At 48.2% G+C, this 21,912-nt stretch overlaps 1 protein-coding gene across 2 annotated transcripts in view; it reads right to left on the bottom strand.

Annotated features, from left to right (window-relative positions):
• Capzb (capping actin protein of muscle Z-line subunit beta) overlaps window positions 1-21,912 on the bottom strand; it is a 103,098-nt gene that overhangs the window by 49,750 nt on the left and 31,436 nt on the right. For both annotated transcript variants that reach the window (XM_075947210.1, XM_075947211.1), the window contains exon 2: window positions 9,363-9,452. In XM_075947210.1, coding sequence (XP_075803325.1) covers window positions 9,363-9,452 — 90 coding nt within the window. The remainder of the gene's footprint in view (window positions 1-9,362; window positions 9,453-21,912) is intronic.

Genomic DNA, 21,912 nt, shown 5'->3' with positions numbered 1-21,912 from the left:
GGAAGAAACTCAGAGAGGCAAAGTATCTGCCTAAGATCTCAAAGCATTCCTCAATGATCAGGTCCCACGCAGCCCTGGGGACAGAGGGCTGGAGGTGGTGTCTGGCATGCTCTCTAAGTGTAGTTACCACAGTGGGAGGCAGGATGGCTCAGACCTGAGAGAAATCACTACCTTTTCTGCCAAAGAAAGAGGTTCCTGAAAGTAATGACCTTAATAGAGGGGCACCCACAGCACAGCCCCTCTGCTTCCAGGCCTCAGAACTGAGGTGAGAGAATGAGACCACCAGGACCTAACATGACAAAGACTGCAGCCCAGAGTCCTATTGGCCGAAAGCAAGCAGCAGCCACCCAAAGCTGCCAAAGAAGCTTCCTGACTTCCAACGAGGCAGCTCAGACTGCATCTTGCATGCGCCAGGCCTAGTAGCAGTCAGAATGGCCTACTGCAGGGCTCTCTGTTTTAAGGAAGAAGACAGTAGGAATCAACACAGCGTGACCCTCCCCCCCTCCACAAATGCACATCGGGAAAGGACTCAAGGAGGCCTTGGCCCCCATTCTTCAGTTTTCCCATCTACACCTCACAATGTGATTTAAGATTAAACAAGGTCACGATGAAGATTACCCACGACAAGGCCCATAAAAGGAATTTACTGTTGCATGGCTTCCGACAAAAATTACTTCTTCCTCAAGAACATAGTCAAATTCTAAATGTGAGAACAATAAAAATAATTCCCACCTGAGTCCTGGGCCCTTTGAAAAGTCACAAATGTGCACTGGATAGTTGACTAACGGTGACAGACAGAGCGAACAAAATCCCCACCTGAGCAGTATTTTGGATGGCTGGCCACACTCAACTCTACTGTCACTGTTCGAGAGCTGTTCAGAAGATGTACCACGGTGGCCTCTTGGTTTTTGTGTGTGCTCATGTGGAGGCAGAGGTTGATGTCTGGAGGTCAAGTCTTCCTCAGCCGCTTCCTCTTTTACTTTCTCACTCAGGCAGGGACTCTCACTGAACCTACAGCCTACTGACTGCTAAACTAGCTGGCCAGCGAGCCAGGGACCTTTCTGTCACTGTTTCCCCAGCACTGGGAACCACAGGTGAATGGCACCACGAACTGAGGATTTGTGCAGCAAACTGTCATTTGACTAACCAGGACATCTCTCTTATCTGGAGACGGGGTCTTTCTATGTAACTCTGGCTATACTGGAACTCACTCTGTTGACTAGGCTGGCCTCATGGAACTCACTCTGTTGACTAGGCTGGCCTCAAACTCACAGAGATCCACTTGCGTCTGCCTCCCAAGTGCTGGGAAAGAGTGTACCACTGTGTCTGGCCCCTTCATCTCCTTTTATTTTGTTTTTTTTTTGTTGTTGTTGTTATTTTTATACATTTTTTTGTTGCTATTTATTGAGCCCTACATTTTTCTCTGCTCTCCTTCCTGCCTCTCCCCTCCCCCCTTCAATCCTCCCCCAAGGTCTCCCCCCCTATGCACCCAATTTACTTAGGAGATCTTGTCTTTTTCTACTTTCTACTTCTCATGTAGATTCTATCTATGTAAGTCTCTCTTGGTGTCCTCATTGTTGTCTAAGTTCTATGGAATTGTGGTTTGTAGGCTGGCTTTCTTTGCTGTATGTTTAAAAATCACCTATGAGTGAATACATGTGATAATTGTCTTTCTGTGTCCGGGTTACCTCACTCAAAATAATGTTTTCTGGCTCCACCCATTTTCCTGCAAAATTCAAGCTGCTGTTATTTTTTTTCTGCTGTGTAGTAATCCATTGTGTAAATGGATTTCCTTATTTTCCACATTTTCCTTAACCATTTTTCAGTTGAGGGGCATTTAGGTTGTTTTCAGGTCCTGGCTATGACAAACAAAGCTGCTATGAACATAGTTGAGCACATGTCCTTGTGGCACGACTAAGCATCCTTTGGATATATACCCAAAAGCGGTATTACTGGGTCTTGAAGAAGGTTGTTTCCTAATTTTCTGAGAAATCGCCACACTGATATCCAAAGGGGTTGTATCAGCTTGCATTCCCACCAGCAATGCAGAAGTGTTCCCTTTTCCCCACAACCTCTTCAGCATTAAGTTGTCACCAGTGTTTTTGATCTTGGCCATTCTTACAGGTGTAAGATGGAATCTCAGTTGTTTTGATTTGCATTTCTCTGATGACTAAGGATGCTGAACATTTCCTTAAGTGTCTTTCAGCCATTCTAGATTCCTCTGTTGAGAGTTCTCTGTTTAGGTCTGACTCCATTTTTTCTATTGGATTATGTGTTCTTTTGATGAACAATTTCTTGAGTTCTTTGTATATTTTGGAGATCAGACCTCTGTCTAATGTGGGGTTAGTGAAGATCTTTTCCCATTGTGTAGGCTGTTGTTTTGTCTTGTTGACCGTGTCCTTTGCTTTACAGAAGCTTTTCAGTCCCATTTATTACTTGTTTCTCTCAGTGTTTGTGCTGCTGAGGTTATATTTAGGAAGTGATTCCCTGTGCCAATGTGTTCAAGTGTATATCCCACTTTCTCTTCTATAAGGTGCAGTGTGGCTGGCTTTATGTTGAGGTCTTTGATCCATTTGGACTTGAGTTTTGTGCATGGTGATAAATATGGGTCTATTTTCATTCTTCTACATGTTGATATCCAGTTATGCCAGCACCACTTGTTAAATATGCTTTCTTTTTTTGATATTTTTTGTTTCTTTATCAAAGATCAGGTGTTCGAAGATGTGTGGATTGATATCCGGGTTTTCTATTCAGTTCCATTGGTCCTCCTTTCTATTCTTACGCCAATAGCAGGCTGTTTTCAGTACTGTAGCTCTGTAGTAGAGTTTGAAGTCAGGGATTGTGATGCCTCTAGAAGTTCTTTTATTGTACAGGATGGTTTTGGCTATCCTGGGTTTTTTGCTTTTCCTCATCTCCTTTTTAAATGGGAAGGAATGAAGGATTTCCCCTCTGGATGCACCAGGCCTCATCAAACCGAAAATCAGTTCATGTTTACAGGAGAGCAAGCAGATGAGGGTCCTCAGAAAGCCCCTCTTTCTCAGAGCAAATCACACCATTTCTTCCTGACTTGGTGGCCACCCACTATACTCTAACACAAACAGAAGTGTCAGGGTCCTTGCATCAACAACAGGCTGGAGTCATGGCAACAGGCCATTATGTTGTAGTGAGTGGTGCTGGCAGGTGACAGAAGGCCACCTCAGACTCCAAGGCCAAGGGTCAGCTTGCCTGTTTGACTCAGAAACTGGCATAAAAAGGCTCCCCACCACCCTCCAAGCATGCGTTCATGAAAGTACTGTTGGAGACCTTTAGCTAGAATGCTTTCCCTTAGAATGAGGACTGCAAATGCAGGGCCACCCACAGGAAGCTCAGACATCAATACAACGGAACCTGATGGGGTTCCCATCCTTGCTGTAGCCCCAGAACAGATTGTAGAGAAAACTTAGTAAACTCCAGGATGGACGGAAGGCAGAAGCCAAGTTCTCCCACCTGGGTATTGACATCCAGGGAATGTTCAGGGTCAAAAGAGACCTTCTGACTATGGTAAGGCAATGCCCCCCTCAAACAAGCCAACCACTAGGTTGGCACAGTAAAACCCCAGGAAGAACAAGACTTTGATGGAGAGAAAAAATGTAGTTTTTCTATTAAGATGAGTTGCATGTGAGCATGATATGAACTAGAACACATTCTTTTAAAAAGATAAAATCCAAGTGTTCTCTTTGAAACAAGTGTTTTCGATCTGTGCCTCCCAAAGCAAACATGAATCTGTTCTCTGTACTGTCAGGGATACTTGGGGAGAAAGAAGACTGAGCTGTAGTCAAATAGAAGCTATTTCAAAGGTAGTGAGCAATGAGGGGTAGGGCACACAGATGAGAAGCTAGCACAGTGTCATCTGGGAGACAGGCACAGCTGTTACAGCCTTCACCTTCACAGGTAGGTACGCCTGCTGTGTATCTTGCTTGACAGACAGTGAAAGCTGACCACAACCAGGTGCTCCTCCCAGAATGCCCCCCCCCCCCACAAACACACCTGTCAGCTCTACTGAGCAAGGCCTTGTTACCAGGACCTACAAGAACACCCAGCACCTGGCCAACGGGGAATAGTAACACTGAGAGAATATTATGCCTGGCAGTCTCAACACTCATCCCCATGAACTGGTGAAGAAGCAGAGTTCCGGGAGACCCATGCCCTGCAGTGATAAGTGTGTGGGTTCCTGTAGAAGGGAGAGCCAAGGAATAAGAGCTGCACTCCTTCCAGGGCACAGGCTGAACTCACTGCCAGTATCACTATCATTATTGACCCAAGGTGTAAACCTCCCACCTACCTGTGCTGAGACCCCATCACACAAGAGGATATATTTCATATTGCCTTTGAAATAAAGGAGGGAAAATATCTGCCTAGACCAGTGGTTCTCAACCTGGGGGTCGAATGGCCCTTTCACAGGGGTATAAAGGAGCAATGAAAATAATTGATGGCTGGGGGTCACCACGAGGAAATGTGTTAAAGGGTCGCAGTATTAGGGAGGTTGAGACCCCCTGGCTTAGACTGTCTAAAAGATGGTGACAAAGGCAAAGAGTGGAGAGCACGGTAAAGCAGCAGACCATGCCTGACCTTTAGAATTTCAAGGGCATGGTTGGCCTCTGGGGGTCCTTGGACCCAGCACAGCTCCATCACCCAGGGACAGAGTGAGCTCCATGCCCCATTCCTCACTGCTGATACTGGAAACGTAGTTTCCAGATTATTTAAGACTAAGTGCAAAGTAGCCATGCTTGGCATTTACCAGCTCATCTGCTGATCAACACACTGGTGAGCTTTAACTACAGCATCAAGCATAATTCTGTCAATAGTGACAAAGGGGACCTGGCACACAGGATACTTGGGGCGGAAGGTTCTTAGCCTCCTTCACCACAGCCTCCCGCCCGCACACACAGATGTTCTCTGGCAGCCCAAAGGCGTGATCATACCTGGCCATTCTGACAGTCCTATCCCATCATGCCCCTGTAGATCTCATGCCACCTGGACAATTTCTGGGATCAGTTCCAAGTGCAGTTACTGCTGGGGCTGGAGCGGAATCCCCCGTCTCTCCTACCTGCACCATGGCCCTTTCTATTTCTGGAGGATAACCAGCCAACCTATTGCTGTAAGGAGGAATATATTGGAACAAACTTAGTCAGGTTGTCAACATGCTGGTGAAGTATCAGGACTCCTGCTCTACCTGACCCTAGGCCTGACTAGGGTAGCCAGCAGCTCTCCCAACTCTGAAGTCTTCCCTCTGTTTGAGGGAGTCTGGGGACACCCAAGAAGGAAATCTCTGGGTTACTACAGGAAGAAAGAAACAAAACAAAATGAAAAACAACCCCCCCCCCCAAACAAAACCACAGCGACTGCTGTTTGCAGGGCTCGCCTCCGAGCCTAGAAAAACAGATCTGTAGCTATTTTTGGTGTGGTCCTCAAAAGGCAAAGGACGGATGGCCTGGTGGGTGCCAATCTGCTAAAACAAACTCCTTCCTCAGCTCAGTGCTCAAAATATATCCAGGAGAGAGGCCAGTGCGCAGAGAGAGGCCACAGGTCAAAGGAGAACCTTGCTGTCACACAATCCCTGGCCCACAGGGCTGCAGGTGTTGCTTAAAGAGCTTAGCAACCAATTGCGGCCAGCATCCCTCCAGCACAACGGAATCAGTATGTAATAAAACGATAGTCCGGCCATCTGCAAAGGATGGTCACTTCCCTGCGCCAGAATCCCAAGACAGCAAAGGCTGTGGTGCTGGGAAGAAGGAAGAGTGCCGACTCAGCAGGGCAAACTGGGCTCTCGTGACTTGGCTGCCAAGCACATGGTACATTTTGACACTACCCATAACTGGACCTTCTGTGGATGGGACAGAGTCCCTTGCAGCAGGCTGGCTCTGACATGTAAATAGGAGCACTGAGGGGGAACACAGGCAAACCCCAATGTCTCCATCAGTCTCAAGACTGGAGCTGTCCCCCCAGAACAGCTCCCTCCCTGCCTGGCTGAGCAAGTGAGCCCCTCTAAAGTCTCCAGACTACAGACAAGGGAAATGTAGCCAAAGGCAGCTTGAGTTCTCTGAATTACAGCCATGGGGAGAAACTTCAAGTGCATGGGACTTCGGAACCACAACCAGGACACAGAACAAGCCCTGAAGAATGAGAGGACTCTGCAGATTTAGTTTAAGAGGAAAAAAGAAATGTCATCTCTAAGCACTACAGGAGAAACCCACAATGAGAAAAGAGATGTATTGAAAGTGACTTCTACAGTCAATCACAGGATCCAACAGAAGGGTAGCCCAAGTGCTCCATACACATGTACTGCACACACGGGGACTCTGCAGCCAGGCCGTCACTCACATATGGCTTCTGCAGCGTGCTGGTGTGGCTTTAATGAGCCATGCTTCACTAGACCCTAAGCTATTGAGAAGTCACGCCTCATTTCTATCTTGTCATCCATTATGCTTCAATTAAAAAATTAATAAGCATTCCAAATCCCCAACCCACTCTCTGATAGGGGTGTGCTGTCCAGACTGGAGGTGGATGACCCCAAGGCTGGATTCGCACAAGCCAGCCATTTCAAGGCACCCCATGAAGCTATGGAAGCTATTCCTGAAAGACCTGGCTCTAAGAAGGGAATTCCTTCATGCCCCATATAATATTTTTAAAGTACGACAACTTAAAATATACCTAGGCATGGTAACTTGTGCCTCTGTTCCCAGCTGCAGGGGAGCTAATGCAGAAAGATGTCAAATTCAAGGTCAACCTAGGATAGTTAGTTAGACCTTGTCCCAAAAAACAAGCAATAACAAGAAAAATGAACATTCCTATGTCCTAACATTACTAGTAAATCAAGTTATTTAACACACAGGTAAAGCCAACACACCATGAAGACACACCATGGTCAGCCTCTTGCAGGGTCAAAGGTGACCAAAGATTAAGTGCAGAGCAGCAGAGACCTGAGCTCCTGATGCCCACTTGGCCACACCACCCTCCTAACAGTCTCATGTTCTCAAAAAGGTGGGTTGGGCATGCGATCTTCAAAAGGTTATTATAAAAAAATCAAACAGAAACAACGGAAATTTTGTGCTCAGACATAGGCATGCAATGGTATGCAAGGTTTCCATTACTGTGACCAAATTCCCACCACAACTTAAAGGGAGGTCATGTTTCTTCTGGCTTGTGGCTTGAGAGCTCTCTGTCCATGGGTGGTTGGCTCTGGTACTCCTGGGCCTGTGGGGAGGCTAAACATTGGAACATGAATAGTGGACTGTGGCTGCTCACCTTATGCTATCCATGAACAAAGGAAGAGGGGCCAGGATCTCAGCACTTCCTTCATGTCTTACCCATAGGACTAATTTCCTTCCACTAGGCCTCGCCTCCTGAAGGTTCCACTGTCTCCCAACAGGACCGTGAGAGGGGGCCAAGTTTTACATGTGTGTGAACCTTTAAGATCAAGCCCTAAGTATTGGGCATAGTTAACTGTTAGTTAGCTCCTACCCCCATGGCTGGTATCTCCACCCCTACTCTTCCTTCTCTTGTACAGTTCTTGTAGAAGACAGGGTGGGAAAGGGAAGTGCAGCCGGGTGCCATGACAGATGCAGTTTGTGGCACTCCACCCTGTGTCTCTGCAGCCTGCACAGGCGACCTGAGGCAGAACACCCTGACCCAGCATTTGGGGTGAAGCAGCTCACAGCCTCTCCTTCCCTCCTGGACCTGAGGGAAACTGGCAACTGCTGCAAAGCAATCAAGCTACACACATCTCAAGATGAGTGGTGAGGGTCCCAGGGGAAAGCAGCAGCTGTAATACAATGCTTCAGTCGCCATAAGAACAAAACAGCCCATTAGACACTAAGAATTGACAGAGAAATAGGTATTTGTCTTCCTGGGCTTTTGTGTTAGGGGGGTTTCAAAACTACAGTAATAACTAAGTTGGCCAACTGAGTTGAACTTCAGCTAAGCACACTTTCACAGAGTTTAAAGGACAATTCCCGAAGCTGAGCAGACTAGGGACCCGATCACACCTCCAACACTGCCCTGCCTTGTCCACACAGGGTCAGCCCGAGACTGCTAAAGAGAAAGGCCAGACTTCCCAGACTACACTTGGCAGCGCTGTCTCATAGGACGGACGGCTGAGGGCTAAATAATTTAAGGTCACACACAGAGGCAGGGGACACCCTGAAGGCAACATTTGAAGTGGTGGATGGGACAAGTCTCTGCGGACAATGTACTGCGGGCATGCATTTATAGTTTCTGTGTGCATGAGCATAAGTGTGTGTGTGTGTGTGTGTGTGTGTACACACCCTGAGACTCTCCTTCACACACACCTTCTCTTCAAGTCCAGCACGAGGCACCTGGGGCTAGCTTCCTCACAGGGCCACCAACCTCCTGAAACCACTCCCGTCCCATGTCCCGAACAGTCCGCAATTCCTGCTCACAGCTCCTTCCACCGCTCCCATGTCCCGAACAGTCCGCAACTCCTGCTCACAGCTCCTTCCACCGCTCCCTGCTGTCTCACACACCTGCTCGCACTGGAGCTGCCGGCCCTATAAACAGAGATGGCCGCACTGGGGACCGGCCAGGCTGCTACGAGAGCTTCATCGGGGATTGATGGTGATTTCCTATTATCGCATTGTTTTCCTGGTGAAAGCATTCCAGGTCCCAACAACAGAATAAAAGTAAATCACCAGAGCAGATGAATGGTCGAAAACCCCCACTTTAAATGATGCGTCATTGCTCCACATCCAGGGAGACATGGGACACAATGGGAAAAACAGACTTGGTTCCAGAACCCCATTAAATCATCTATGTGAGCTGGAAGGCCTCCTGGGAGCTGATTTCAATTACTCTGTGGTACAGTGTTGAGTATTTTGTATTTCTAAGCACTACCTCAGTGTCCGCTCATCCAAGGCATCATTTGAAAACCAATTATTTTATATGTTTAAAAAAAGCCCTTTAAAAATGACTGAATACTTTAAAAATACACATTAAAACTTTTTGCTGTTAAGCTTTTTAGGCTAAAAAGGACAGTGCTGGTACAGGGCTGGCTGAGGAAGCTCACCTGCAGGTGTGGCCTACATGTAAGCTTCTAGAAATGGTAAACACAGTAACTGGGGGATGGGGTCATAATTCACTTTACAACCAATGCTTATCCTGGACTTTATCAATACGGATGGGCTCAGAGAAAAGACCACCATATGAAACTCATCTTCTCTCTGCTGGGAGGAATCTCAGAGCCCAGTGGTGGAGTCTGGCTTGGAAGAAAAGAGGTTTCCTGTGTTTTGAATTCCACACAAAGAGCAGCACAGAAGAAAGCAACTGCGCCGTGCCCTCGAGTGAAACCATATGAAGAAGGTACGCACCAGGTCGATCAGGTCACTGAGGTTTTTCTCGATCTGCTGTGGAGGCAGGCGCCTCATTAGGTCCAAGGCACAGTCCAGCTGCTGATCGCTCTGTGGAGGAACAAAGAAAAGCATCTAAGTCACTCCCGCCAAAAAGGCATTCGTTCCTTCTGACGCTGCTTCCTCAGGCTACTCTGAGACCCACAGAGCCTGCAGGCCTCTGCCAGGCCTGTGATGAGTCTGCAGCCCAGAGGAATGCCATGCAGACAGTCTGCCCCCTTTCTGTGTGTCCCTGAAATGGGAGAGAGCAAGATGGAGAATCCTCCAAGCCCCTCAGCACTCCTCTGCAGCAGAGCTGGCCGCTATAGGTGCTAACTCCCTCTGGGTATACAGTGAGCAGGCTCTTGGAGAAAGGTAGGGTCATCTCTGCTCTGAGCCAAAGATGAATACCATCACGTGACACTGCCAAGCCAGGCGCCCTGATAAACTCCACATCAGAAAGAAGAGAAAAACCAAGGCCAAGGTGTACACTGGGATTACAAGCTCATCAGTCCATCAGTCAGTCAGCAAGGCCTAGGAAGTTTCCCGAGCCCCTGCAACCAGTCTAAGGCTGAAGCACCAAACAGATGAGCTCTGTGGCAGGATGGCTGAGAGGGAAAGCACCTGTCACCAAGTGTGGCAACCAAGTTTAATCCCTGGGGCTGACACAGAGGAAGGGAAGGGCTGACTGCCCACAGGTTGTCCTAACTTCCACAAGTGTACCTTGGCACATGCACACGTGCACAAATACAAGAAAAATGAACTAATTTTAAGAAGGGCTCACTCTAGCCAATAAAATAAAATATAATAAACTGTGCCACCTGCTGCCTTGGGGTACTGGAGGGTGAAACCCACTCTCGCTCACTGAGCCCCTTTCCAAAATTTCACACAGGTGCTGTTTAATACTTCCCTGATTAACAGTCACAAGGGCCACTGTGCATCACACACCGCAGAAATAATAAAGGGACAGGCGGTGGAGGAGAGAGAGAGACTGAGTGGGGCAAGACCAGTAAAGAACAAGGAACTTGGTGTACAGTGGGCTGCAACACGGAGAACTAAGTTCCAGCACCTTGGAACTAAGAGCGGAAGGTGTGTTGAGAGAATGACGAGGACCGGGAAGGGTGGGGGAGAAGAGTGGGGGAGTGGGAGAATCTGAGGGCTGGCAGCCATGGAAGTCCCCAGAGCCAAGAAGAGATTTTGATTCCTATCTAATGCCTGCTCTGGTTCAGTTCATCTCAGGACTTCTGAAGGCCCTAACGAGCCAGTCGAAGAGTCTCATAAAACACACAGGAATCCTTACAACGCCACATTTGGCTGTAATGAGCCACAACCTTCGAGGACTGTTGCCATCTAGACTCTACTAACCACAGCAAGCAGGGGCCCACTTTGTATCCACCAGACACGGCACACTGCTAAATGGAGCCAATTTTATTTTCACATATACATACGTGGCAGATTGTTAAAAAAAAAAAAAAAAAGGTCTGTCCCTTGCTCAAGATGGTTACAAACTCTAAAGAAAGGAAAACAAGGTACTCCCAACCCCTGCTGCTGCTTTGTTTAACGAGGCATTCGACAGTCATGAAGTTATTACTTGTGCCATCTACTTTTAGGCAAGGTATGTCGCCAAGGCCACAGGGACATGGATTTGGCTCACAGGCACAAGAAGCTACTGTAACATGTCAGGACACAGCAGAGGTGAGCTGATTAACTCCACTTCCCGAGTCTGTTCCCCCATCAACTTGGAACCTTGGGCCAGGCAGTGGTGGCGCATGCCTTTACTCTCAGCACTCAGGAGGCAGAGGCCAGTCTGGTCTACAGAGAGTTCCAGGACAGGCTCCATAGCTACAGAGAAACCCTGTCTCGAAAAACCAACAACAGGGCTGGAGAGATGGCTCAGTGGTTAAGAGCATTGCCTGCTCTTCCAAAGGTCCTGAGTTCAATTCCCAGCAACCACATGGTGGCTCACAACCATCTGTAATGAGGTCTGGCGCCCTCTTCTGGCCTGTAGGCATACAGACAGAACATTGTATACTAAATAAATAAATAAATATTAAAAAAAAAAGAAAAGAAAAACCAACAACAACAAAAAAGCAAACTTGGAACCTTGGACCAGTTTCTTCACCTCCACCAGCCTCTATGTGTGCATGAGATGGGGACAGTCATGGTACGGTGACTTGGATAGTAATGCATATGGGATGTCAGCACACAGCAGCAGTATGTAATACCTGAAGCATCTTTTATAAATATCACTCAGTCCTCACATATGTAAAACCTTGATCTAAGGGGCTGGAGAGACAGCCTAGAGGTTAAAAGCATGTGTTGTTCTTCCAAAGACCAAAGTTCGACTCCCAGCACTCACACCAGGTGGCTCACAACCACTTACAACTACAGCTCCAGGAGTACCCTCTACACTTCTATCTTCCGGGGGTTCTCTCGCTCTCTCACAAGATATCACTATTTTAATTATTTTATAATACCCCTCCCGTCTTACTGCTGCCACCAACTAAACAATGTGTTCAATACCATTTTGCCCGCAGAGAAATGAAACCCCAGGAGTGGGACATGTGCTCAGCTGATAGAATGCTTGCCTAGCATGTGCATGGCCCTGGCTTCCATCCAGCATAAACTGAGCATGGTGGTACATGTCTGCAATTCTAGCACTTGGGAGGCAGACAGAAGGCTTACAAATTCCAAGTCGCCCACGCCTATATAGTAAACTCAAGATTAGACTGGAACAGGAGAGACCCTGACTCTAAATAAGGGGCTAGACATGTACTGGAGAGATGGCTCAGTGGCTATGAGTCCATAATGCTCTTGCAAAGGACCTGAGCTCCGTTCCTCGCACCTCTATCAGGAGGCTCATAAATGCCTATGACTCCAGTTCCACAGTATCAGACACTTCTGGCCTCTGTGCATGCACAGCCAAACACATTCATTCTCGCACAGACTTAAACACAGCAATTTTAAAGAAAGAATAGAAACTCTAAATGATTCCATTAAAGCTAGCGTTTTTCACCCAGAGATGATTTCTGCAGGACCTGCCATGTCCGCACGTAAACCCACCTGTTCTAGGAGATGCTGAGAGACAGACACGTAAGAACACTTTTGCCTGTCGCAAAGGATAGAGATGCTGCCAGCATTCAATGATGAGGGGTCAGGGATGCCACTGAACTCCTCACAATGCAAAGGACAGTCTCCCTAACAGTCAGTTTTTGTTTTTATGTTTTGTTTGCGGGGGGGAAGGTTGGAGAAAGGGGAGCTTGCCCCTAATACCTGGTCATAGTAAGACCCTCTTCAAAAAAACCTGGCATCCACTCAGGCCCTAAAAACTAGGGTTCTAGAAAACAGACATTAGCAATCTTCCTCAGAATTCAAAAGAAAATGCCTATATACTTAAGCTGAGCTAACTTGCAACTGTAACCCATACACACTGGAACTTTGTGGGGGTTCTGAATAACAGAAACTTGACCTGTGAAGGTCAGAATGGGAGAGTGCCATTCTGACTCTGGGCACCCCCAGAATCCCAGCATGCCATTCCTCCTCACCCCAAGAGGCCTCTGCAGAAGGCCTCCCTTCCAGCCAGCCAGACTGCACCCGCTGGCAGGGCACCACTCCTGCCCCGCCAGCCAGGAGGACTCTGTGCTCGTCCCCAGTCATCTTAATTGGAAATGTTTCACAACAAATTTCTGGGGCTAAGAATGTTTAACTCTCATTAGGTTAGGAAATGACTAAATGCTTCCCGTAAGTGAAGCAACATGGGAAAGCCTACTGACAGCCTGTAAAATGTTAAAATTAGAGTGGATGGAGCCACTCACCAGAGCTGTCCCAATTCTAAGGGGTCCAAAGGGAAAGAAAACAGCACCAAGAACATGAAGAAAACAGATTATGGTGAGGGAGTCCCCAGGGGACAACCCAGGAGATGCCCCCATTTTCATAAGGTCCAGAAAGGTCCATTCCTTTCATAAGGTGTGAGAGAACATATCTGTTATACATGGGTGCCTATGCACCCTAAACTAATGCAGCAGCCCAGGGAATGACGAATACAGGCTTTGTAAGTGAGGGAAAGTCACACAGCTACCAGAGATAGAGGATGACCTTGTCCAGGTCTTACAAGTCATGCTGTGACACTTCAAACTTTGCTCATCTGTGGAGTCAACAGACAGCTGTGGGAACCATGTGCATGCTGGCAATCGAACCTGGGTCCTCTGAAGAGTGACAAGTGCTCATAACCACAGCAGCACCTCCAGCCTCCTAAATAAAGTACTAGGAGGAAATACCCAGGAGCAAGTGAAGATGAGGTACAGCAGAGGAGAACATCTTTCTTGTGGCTAGGTTGTCTGTGATGCCTCCTAAACGGATCCCGCTCCTCCTTCCTCATTCTAAATGGAGATGCACGGCTGGGTCCCTCTCTCTTGCCGGTCTATAAAATCATCATTCTGGATTTACAATTCAACAACTACACATTGAGTGCCAACCTTGGGCCAGGCCCTGAACTTGGCCTGATGCATGAGATTTAGTCCCAATTACAGAACTGTTCAAATAGCCACCGTGCTGTGGATGTGCATGTGAAAGGGACATAGAAGACATGGGCATAGCAAAACGGAGCGATTTACCTGTTCCTGTGCCCATCTTCTCAGGCTGTCCTTCTTCAGTTACTTCCCTTTTTTGCAACCTGCAACCCCTTGACTAAAATGGCTTCTCCCAAATGCCCTCCTTCAGAAAGCAAGCCTTCTTTCTGGGCTCTCCCTCTCAGACCACTGGTGGTTATGGGATGGGATGAAAAGGAAGCAGCCAAAGAAAGGCCATTTCACCTCACCTTCCACGACTCTCTGCCCATTCAATTACTCACTCAATAATTATTTATTGTTTCCTAGGAAACAGGCTCTGTTTTTGATGCTCAGAAGTGAACACAAAGTCCCTGGTCTTTACAGAGCTTACAGTGCAGTTTTAAAAAAAAAAATCAGAATCAATTAGGAAAAAACCACCCGGGACAAGAGTTTGAGGGTACGGAAGGACAAGGGCGGTGGCTTCTAAAGGACATCAGCTAAAGCAGGGAAGGTTTGGCTTTTGCTGGCTTTCACATGACTTAAAAAAAAAGTCACAAAACTGTCTAACTTGCCTGGCAACAAGTAAAATAACGTCAATATGGACAAGAACTAATAATCAAATAAAATATCACAAGCTAAAGTATCCACTAGAGAGCACAGATACCAGAATGTCATCCAGTCTTCTGAAGACAGTCAAACCTGCCCTGCTAAGCACACACAGAGACAATTTCCCCAGGAAATCATCAACAAAGAAAGAGTATCAGTTCCTATGCAGGGACACCAAGAGCAGGTATGTCCCAGCCTGTGATAAGCTTGAGCTGAACACAGAGTACACACACTATCCCCGCACTGATAAAGCTGGACAAAGCCCACTATTAAGTCCAGAGGACTCCTAGGGACATGAGGGTGGGGTCTGTACCCCAGGCAGCTCCTAGGGGCCCTGCAGGGTCACAAAGGGAAGGGCTGATGAGACTCCTTCTGTCCTGAGAGCCAGTACAGCACAGGGAGGGGACGAGCTGCTGGGATCTGTGTGAGTGGTAACTGGGCCTTGTCATGAGTGACCTGGACTTGCTTACTCCCAAGTCACTCATAGCTTGCTTAGCCTGGGCCCTAGCTTCCAGCCTCATTTCTCTATTAGTGTTGCTTTCGAATCTGTCAGAGGGAAGCCTTGCATCTCTGTGCTATGTTCTCCGGATTCTTAACTCTAGAACCCACTGCTCTGTATAGGAGCTTCTGAAGAGTTCCACAGAGGAATAGTAACACACTGAGGAATATCACAAGAGACTAATTTTGCAAAGTTGGCTGTAACTAGGCACTCTATGCCCCCACACAATGTGCCTGGCCAACCTTCCTCCACTACACCCACTAGTGTCCACACCCCTTTATTCTTGGAAGTGGGGTGTATCTATGGCTGTTTGAGCAATCCTATAGCAAGACTAATGCTGAGTGGCTTCTGAGGATAGGGAAGACTGGCAGCTTCTCTTCCTGGGGGCCCTTTGAAAGAGACAGGCCCTAAGCTCCAGAGCTATTTCTGGCTCACTGTGACTATAACAATATAAATCCTTAGGCCAGAATGACCTGGCCAGGATGCCCCGGAGTCAATGACCCATAGAAACTGCCAGAGAAACTTTGGAGACACCAGGCCTTGGGTGATCTTTTTGGATGGCAGTAGCAAGCAAAGCTTTTTGTGATGACCACTGGGCAGCAGTCTGACTAGAGATGAGCTTTGGGCAGAAAAAACTGGCAAAGGACCTTCTCCCCACCTATGCTCCGAAAGCTGCAGGGTTAAGGGGCAGAATTAAGAGGCTGAGGTGGTGTCTAGGAGACAGGAGGTAGGTGGAGAAGCTGAAGCTCAGAGTGCATCCTGTGAAAGCACAGTGTATCTAACTCCAGAGAGAAGCAGAAACTCACACTGGAGAGGGCAGATCTGGACTAGAGGCATCTGAATGTAAACAACCCTGGAAGCCTTTAAGTCTGCAGAGCTGGTGCCTCGGTTTACATTCCTGAGAGGTTTAGTGAACACTCACTTCATAGACAGCACAGGGGGAAGCTGCTGGCGCCTGGAGGCTGGGCTGACTTACCACAGACCCGTCTCACTTGACCAGGACTAGCCTCGGATGGTCTTGTGACCCAGCAAGCAATTGTTTTAAAAACAGAATTTGTTTTCTGCTTTGGAACTTAGAACAGTTTGTGCTGGGGGCTATCTGGGAGAGAATCGAGGGCAAACTCGGCCTCTGTGTCAGGTCGCTCTAGAAAAATGCACATTTTGGTTTAATAAAATGAAAAGCAATTCTTCTATTGAATGACTGTCCCACACTGATGACAGTGACCCAGACACAAAGTATCCTTGGGATGGCCTTTGTTTCCAGGGGAACACCTTCTACCAGGGGGTCAAAGCAACACCTGGCTGGGAGAGAGTACTCCCTGAAACGTTGGGTCTACTGCACATTGCCATGGCTGGCTCACTGAAATCTTTAAAATCGGACTAACACAAACATCATGTGACATGCAGGGGCCATTTAGCGCTCTTCTGGATCATATGGATGGCCCTAGAAAATGGTAACATCTCAGGAAGAAAGGAGCTCAGGTCCCTGAACAGCCAGCCTGGCCTGTCAGCTTGACAGAAAAATTAACTATTTAAAGTGACCGGCAGGGTGGCAAAAGCAATGTCATTTTGATAGTGCATCCTTCCCACACTGCAGAACTCCCTGAGGCATAAAGACATGGTTGCTCTCCAGGACACACTCTGGGCACCCCAAGACCCATTCTTCCCTGCTTTCTAACTTGACACAGGCTTTCCATGTGGGCTGCCAAGAGTCTCTAGGAAGGAGGGTGTCGCTTAAGTTGCCAAGTCACTCAGCACCAACAAAAGAGGACAGGCTTGAAAGCAACATCCACCCTTGCCCTGTGTGCCATGAAGCATGAGGACCAATGGCTCCCGATAGTTGCAGTGCAAAGGCCGACAGAAGGCCAAGGGCAGACAACGCCACAGCAGCTATCGAGAAGTCCTCCTTGGATCTGCTGCACTTTGCAGCCTAATTCCTGAAGCTTTCTGACCCGTCCGTTTGTCCCACCGAGGTTGCAGCTGAGAACAGCTGCACTACTAAACCATTTCCCTACCTGCCAGGACTTACAAGCCCATCTGAGATTATCAAAATTGGACCAGCGTGACAGGCCTAGAAGAGTCCCAAGATGCCTAGACATCTGACCCAACAGTGGGAATTTCCAGGTGCTTCTCCCAGTATGTTTATTCCAATGGAAACTCACTAACGGGAACACAGGTTCCCCACCCAGTTCCAGAGGCACCATGGATGGCCCTTCCCTTCCACTGTCCTTTAGGAATGGAGGCGTTCGAAATCACACACTCAGGAGCTGCAGCTGTGCTCCTATTTGCAGTCTCAGCCTCCCCTGCACAACTCTAGGTAGGTTCTTCGTGGAGATTAGAATTCACTCTACAAACCTAGGGGAAAGGCAGAGTTCTCTGAAAGGTACAGCTCCCAAGCTCTCGGGAGGGACAGCTGCGTTGGCACCTTCTGACACTGGTAGACTCGCACTCAGCAAGCAGGTCTACTTTTGGGCTCTTCTGGGCATCTGTGGAAGGCAGATACCCTTATTTCCTGTATCCTCCACTTTTCAACACACAGACGGTGACCACCTATCAAACCCACACATATGTCCTGTGTGCTAAATAAAACTCAACTCCCAACCAGGACTTCTACAGACGGTGGCTGCCTGAATCTCTCACAGGAGCAGCTCACTCACCTGCCCAGGCTTGAAAAACTGATGGGAGTCTCAGAAACCTGCCAAGGGAGGCAACCTGTGGCCCAGGTTGATCTGTAACTCAGCAGACTGGCCACGCCACAGAAAGTGAACCAGGACCCAAACACAAACCCTTCATTCCACACTCATTCCACATGCTTGTGCTTCCACTTGCTCAGAGCTTAACCGTAAGCAGAAACTTGAGAATGAAGCTCAGCTTGCCTCCTCCCCCAGTAGAATGTCGGAAGTTCTGTATCAGGGGAATGGACTATGACAGTATTAAAAGGTCCTGGGTGCCCTGGGTTCCCTGGAAGGAAGAGGACACACGACTTAGGCCACTCCAAGTATTTGGGTGAAGTGCTCATCGTTAAGAACATTCAACGTGCAAAGCAGCAGAGCATGTGCTGCCGAGCCACTGGTGACCAGACCTGTGTCCTGGGGAGGATGGCACCAGTTTCACAGGCAAGCAAAGGGAGTCAGGAAGCTCAGGCCACCTGCCCTGGAGCCAGAGCACTAAGACACGACTGGCCTCCATGCCTGAAACATTCTACACAGGCCGCTAACCAACAGGCTCCACTCAAACACCAACTTCCAGGAATAGCCTGCTGGCTCAGAATCAATCAGCAATAGCGAGAGTCTTCTCAGGCCCTGCAGGGCTGGGGCAGGCAGTCCTACCACCAATCTGTCTCCTTGGATTACAACTGGAGTCTCACACACACACTGCTACTGACAGGTGATTTCTGGAAAACACTAAAGTCTTCTGGAGACAGTTTCTCTGGTTGATGGTTTCCTGGCCCCTGCAGAAGAGTCCACAGGGCGCCATCACCTATGGTCTGCTCATTAATGGCTCGCAGATGTCTACAGCTGCCGCTTCTGCACGATCCTGGCTGGTTTCGGATAACCAGCGACTAATCCTCCACTTTGTCAACTGGCAGCTAGACACATAATTAGGGGCAATCCTAAGACTTCTTCAATAAATGGCATGTGTGCTGTCCATATCCACCTCAATGGCACCGGAAACACAAGAAGACTCTTCTCCAAAGCCAGACAATTAATCCAGAGTGTCCCTGTATTCCAAACACAGAAGAAAGCTGTTTGGAAAACAGTGGGCGTGCACTGGCCAAGAGAAGTGGGTTCCTTTTGTAGCAGGGGAAGCCAACTGACAACCGTCTCCTAAACATATTTACAAGGTAGCCTGGATGCAATCTGCAATATCTGGACATGGGTTTGCCCCAAAAAAGCATCTGCACAGCTTTCAGAGGCTGGGATGGGAGTATGACAAATCAGGTCCAATCAGCCAATAGCACAAACAGAAAGGTCCCAGGGCAGTGATATGTAAAGAATGTGGAGCGAGGCTAATGAAGTCTCCACCAACCCAAGCTAGAAGCAGGGCAGGGCTGTTTCTTGATTTAGGTCTAAAGGAAGGTTTAAAAGGAGCCCAATACTTGGGCATCAAATAAGCATTGGGTGGGCTGGGGTGTTGCTTGACTAACACACATGAAGCCCTGGGTTCAAGCCCCAAAACACACACACACACACAAAAAAAAACAACAGCACACATCTATTCTAAAACATATTTTAACTTTGAAATTCACCCACATGTACTGATCAGACCAAGGCCTAGCTACCACCCCCAGCACACCATTTATTTGGGCAGGGTCATACCCAGCCCTCTTTACTAGCTATTCTGAGTGCACAGCTAACAGCCACCCACTGGAGGTGCTGTGCTGTGGAACATTGCAGCTCCAGGCAAATGCACCTCTGCCCTTGAAGATTCCTATTTCCAGGCCATGTGTGACAAAATTCGGAAGGCTGTACCCAACTTCTGCGAACTGCTGTCTGCTTGTCCCAGCTCAAAGGCTAGCCACCACATACCACACTGAACTGTCAGTCATGGGTACAGTACAGCAGACTGTAATAGAATCCTACAAGGACCTCCCCACATCCCTCCACTGTATCACCAAAGCTGCTCAGCTGATGGGAACCACAATGCACATCTTCCCAACATGTGACATGTTTGTCCTTTGTTTTGTTTTAATTTTGTTTTTCAAGGCAGGGTTTCTTTATGCAACTCTGGCTGTCCCAGAACTTGCCCTGTAGACCTTGAACTCAGAGATCTGCCTGTCTCTGCCTCCCGAATGCTGGAATTAAAGGTACCACCACCACCAGGCATGCTTGCAAATTTAAACTAAGACTTGGTACTCCTCTCTTCTGGTTTACATCATGACCCACAGGACAGGGAGATGCCAAAAGAAATGATACTTCCTGGCTCACTGTTCAAGACCCAAGGCAGACACCTGGCAAATCTGGGGCTGGCAGACAGGACCTCAGAAGTAAGACAGAGGAGGGTGCCGAGTCTGCATCCGCCAAGTCCTAGCACTAGTCCATCACCTTCCTGAGCCTTAATTTTTTTTTCATCTCTTAAGTGGAAACAACCATAATCTTTCTCAGGCAGGGTTACTAGAAGCGCCTGTAAAGAAACCACAGTCTAAAACCATGTCCAGAAGAAGCAGGAATTACCAAGACCCTCATACTGATGATCTGGGTGCAGAGACCAGCTCCGATGTTCCTAAGTGGAATTCAAAGCTAGGCCTGCCCTCTGCTTATCAGTTAACACAACCCGAAGGCATACAAGTAGGCAGCCTCCAACAGGGGTCTGGAAAATCAATTTGGTCAAAAATCAGTCTTTTTGGTTCTTCAGCTAGACCCAAGCAATCTCTACCAAGTGCCCAGCTATTCTTTCATCAACAGACATGGCTCTGGTAAACCCTTTACCAGCAAGCTACACCTGCAGAGGCCTGAAATCTTCCCACCCTCTGTCCTCGAATGAATGCTGAGTGCAAGGAAGAAGTCAAACACCCATGAATGGGCAGAAGGAATTAGAGAGGGATGCACCAACACCCCCATTCCAAAATGTACTGAGACCAGGAACTAGGCTCAACCCTGGGCAGTACTGTTGAGTACCAGGCTATCAGACTACCATCTTAAGCAGCCCTGATGAGGTCAGGGCAGCTTCCACTAAGCCAAAGTGGCAGACTCTACCTCATGGCCAAAACAGCAGCAAAAATATAGCTATAGCTTTGTATGCATATGTGTAGGTACATGTGCATGTGCACAAATGTACATACATGTGCAGGCCAGAGGACAACATTTCTTATTATTTAGACAAGACCTCTCACTGGTTTGGGACTTACTAAGTAGGCTATGGGGGCTAGCTAGCAAGCCCGAGGGCCCTGCCTGCCTTGTCCTCATTGCTGGGATTGTAACACACAGCTGAGTGTTGACCCCTCAAAAAATGACAGTCTCAAGGCTGCCTGTAAAGGTAAGAAATGCCACATGCCTCTGAGGCCAGGAGAGGGAGACTGGAGGGAAGGACCAAGGTGTCACACCCTGATTACCTCTACACTGTAGATTCCTAACCTACAGATGACTACACACAACACCCCACCCAACATGGGGAGACACGCTTTCCCAATCAGTGTTCGAATGATTTCCAAGAAAGGGAATACACGGAGCTTCAACTGCTTCTGCCTCGTGGTTCTGAGAATGCTTGCGCTGCCTAGACACCACCTGCAATGTGAGACTTGGCGTGAAGAAGGAGTCCTACACCAGGGGACAAATCACAGGGGCAGCTGGGTTCCTGTCATGGCACAATGTCCTAGTACTGTAGTGCTAGAAAGGCATCTATCTGGGGTCGCTCTACCCCCACCCCAGCACAGGGAAACCAGATAAACAGCTACCCAGAGGCCTCAGCAAAGCCAGCTTCAGAACTCGCTCACTCATGACACAAAGCGAAAACATCTTTGCTTCACTTTGCCAAGTTTTTCTGATAGTTAGCTCATAAATTCTGCGACCAAATAGAACAGGGCCAAGTTCAGGAAAGTGGAGGGGATGTTTGCTCAGCTTTCTGCTCAGTGATAGGTAGAGGGCAACTCACTTTCCCCTCCTGACCCTTGACTCCCCAGAGAACAAGTGTTTGCATGGCTAATAAATGCTTGGCTTTCTGCAGAACCCAGACAAGAATCCATCCATCCATCCGAGTATTGTTGTTACCTCCCACTGCCTCCCCCGGCAGGAGAGGGACCAGGCACATGGCTCTGAGGTCACACTCCTCACTTAAAAGGATCGTGGGAATGCTTATGGAAACCCTTGTCACAGCTCTGCCAGCTGGAATAACTGCTTGGGGAGAAGCTGGAGCACTGTGGAGTGCAGGCCCTGACATGACA

Source organism: Microtus pennsylvanicus, chromosome 13, assembly GCF_037038515.1.
Source record: "Microtus pennsylvanicus isolate mMicPen1 chromosome 13, mMicPen1.hap1, whole genome shotgun sequence".
NCBI lineage: Eukaryota > Metazoa > Chordata > Mammalia > Rodentia > Cricetidae > Microtus > Microtus pennsylvanicus.
Note: the sequence above shows the minus strand (reverse complement) of the source record. Positions and strands in the feature narration are given on the sequence as shown.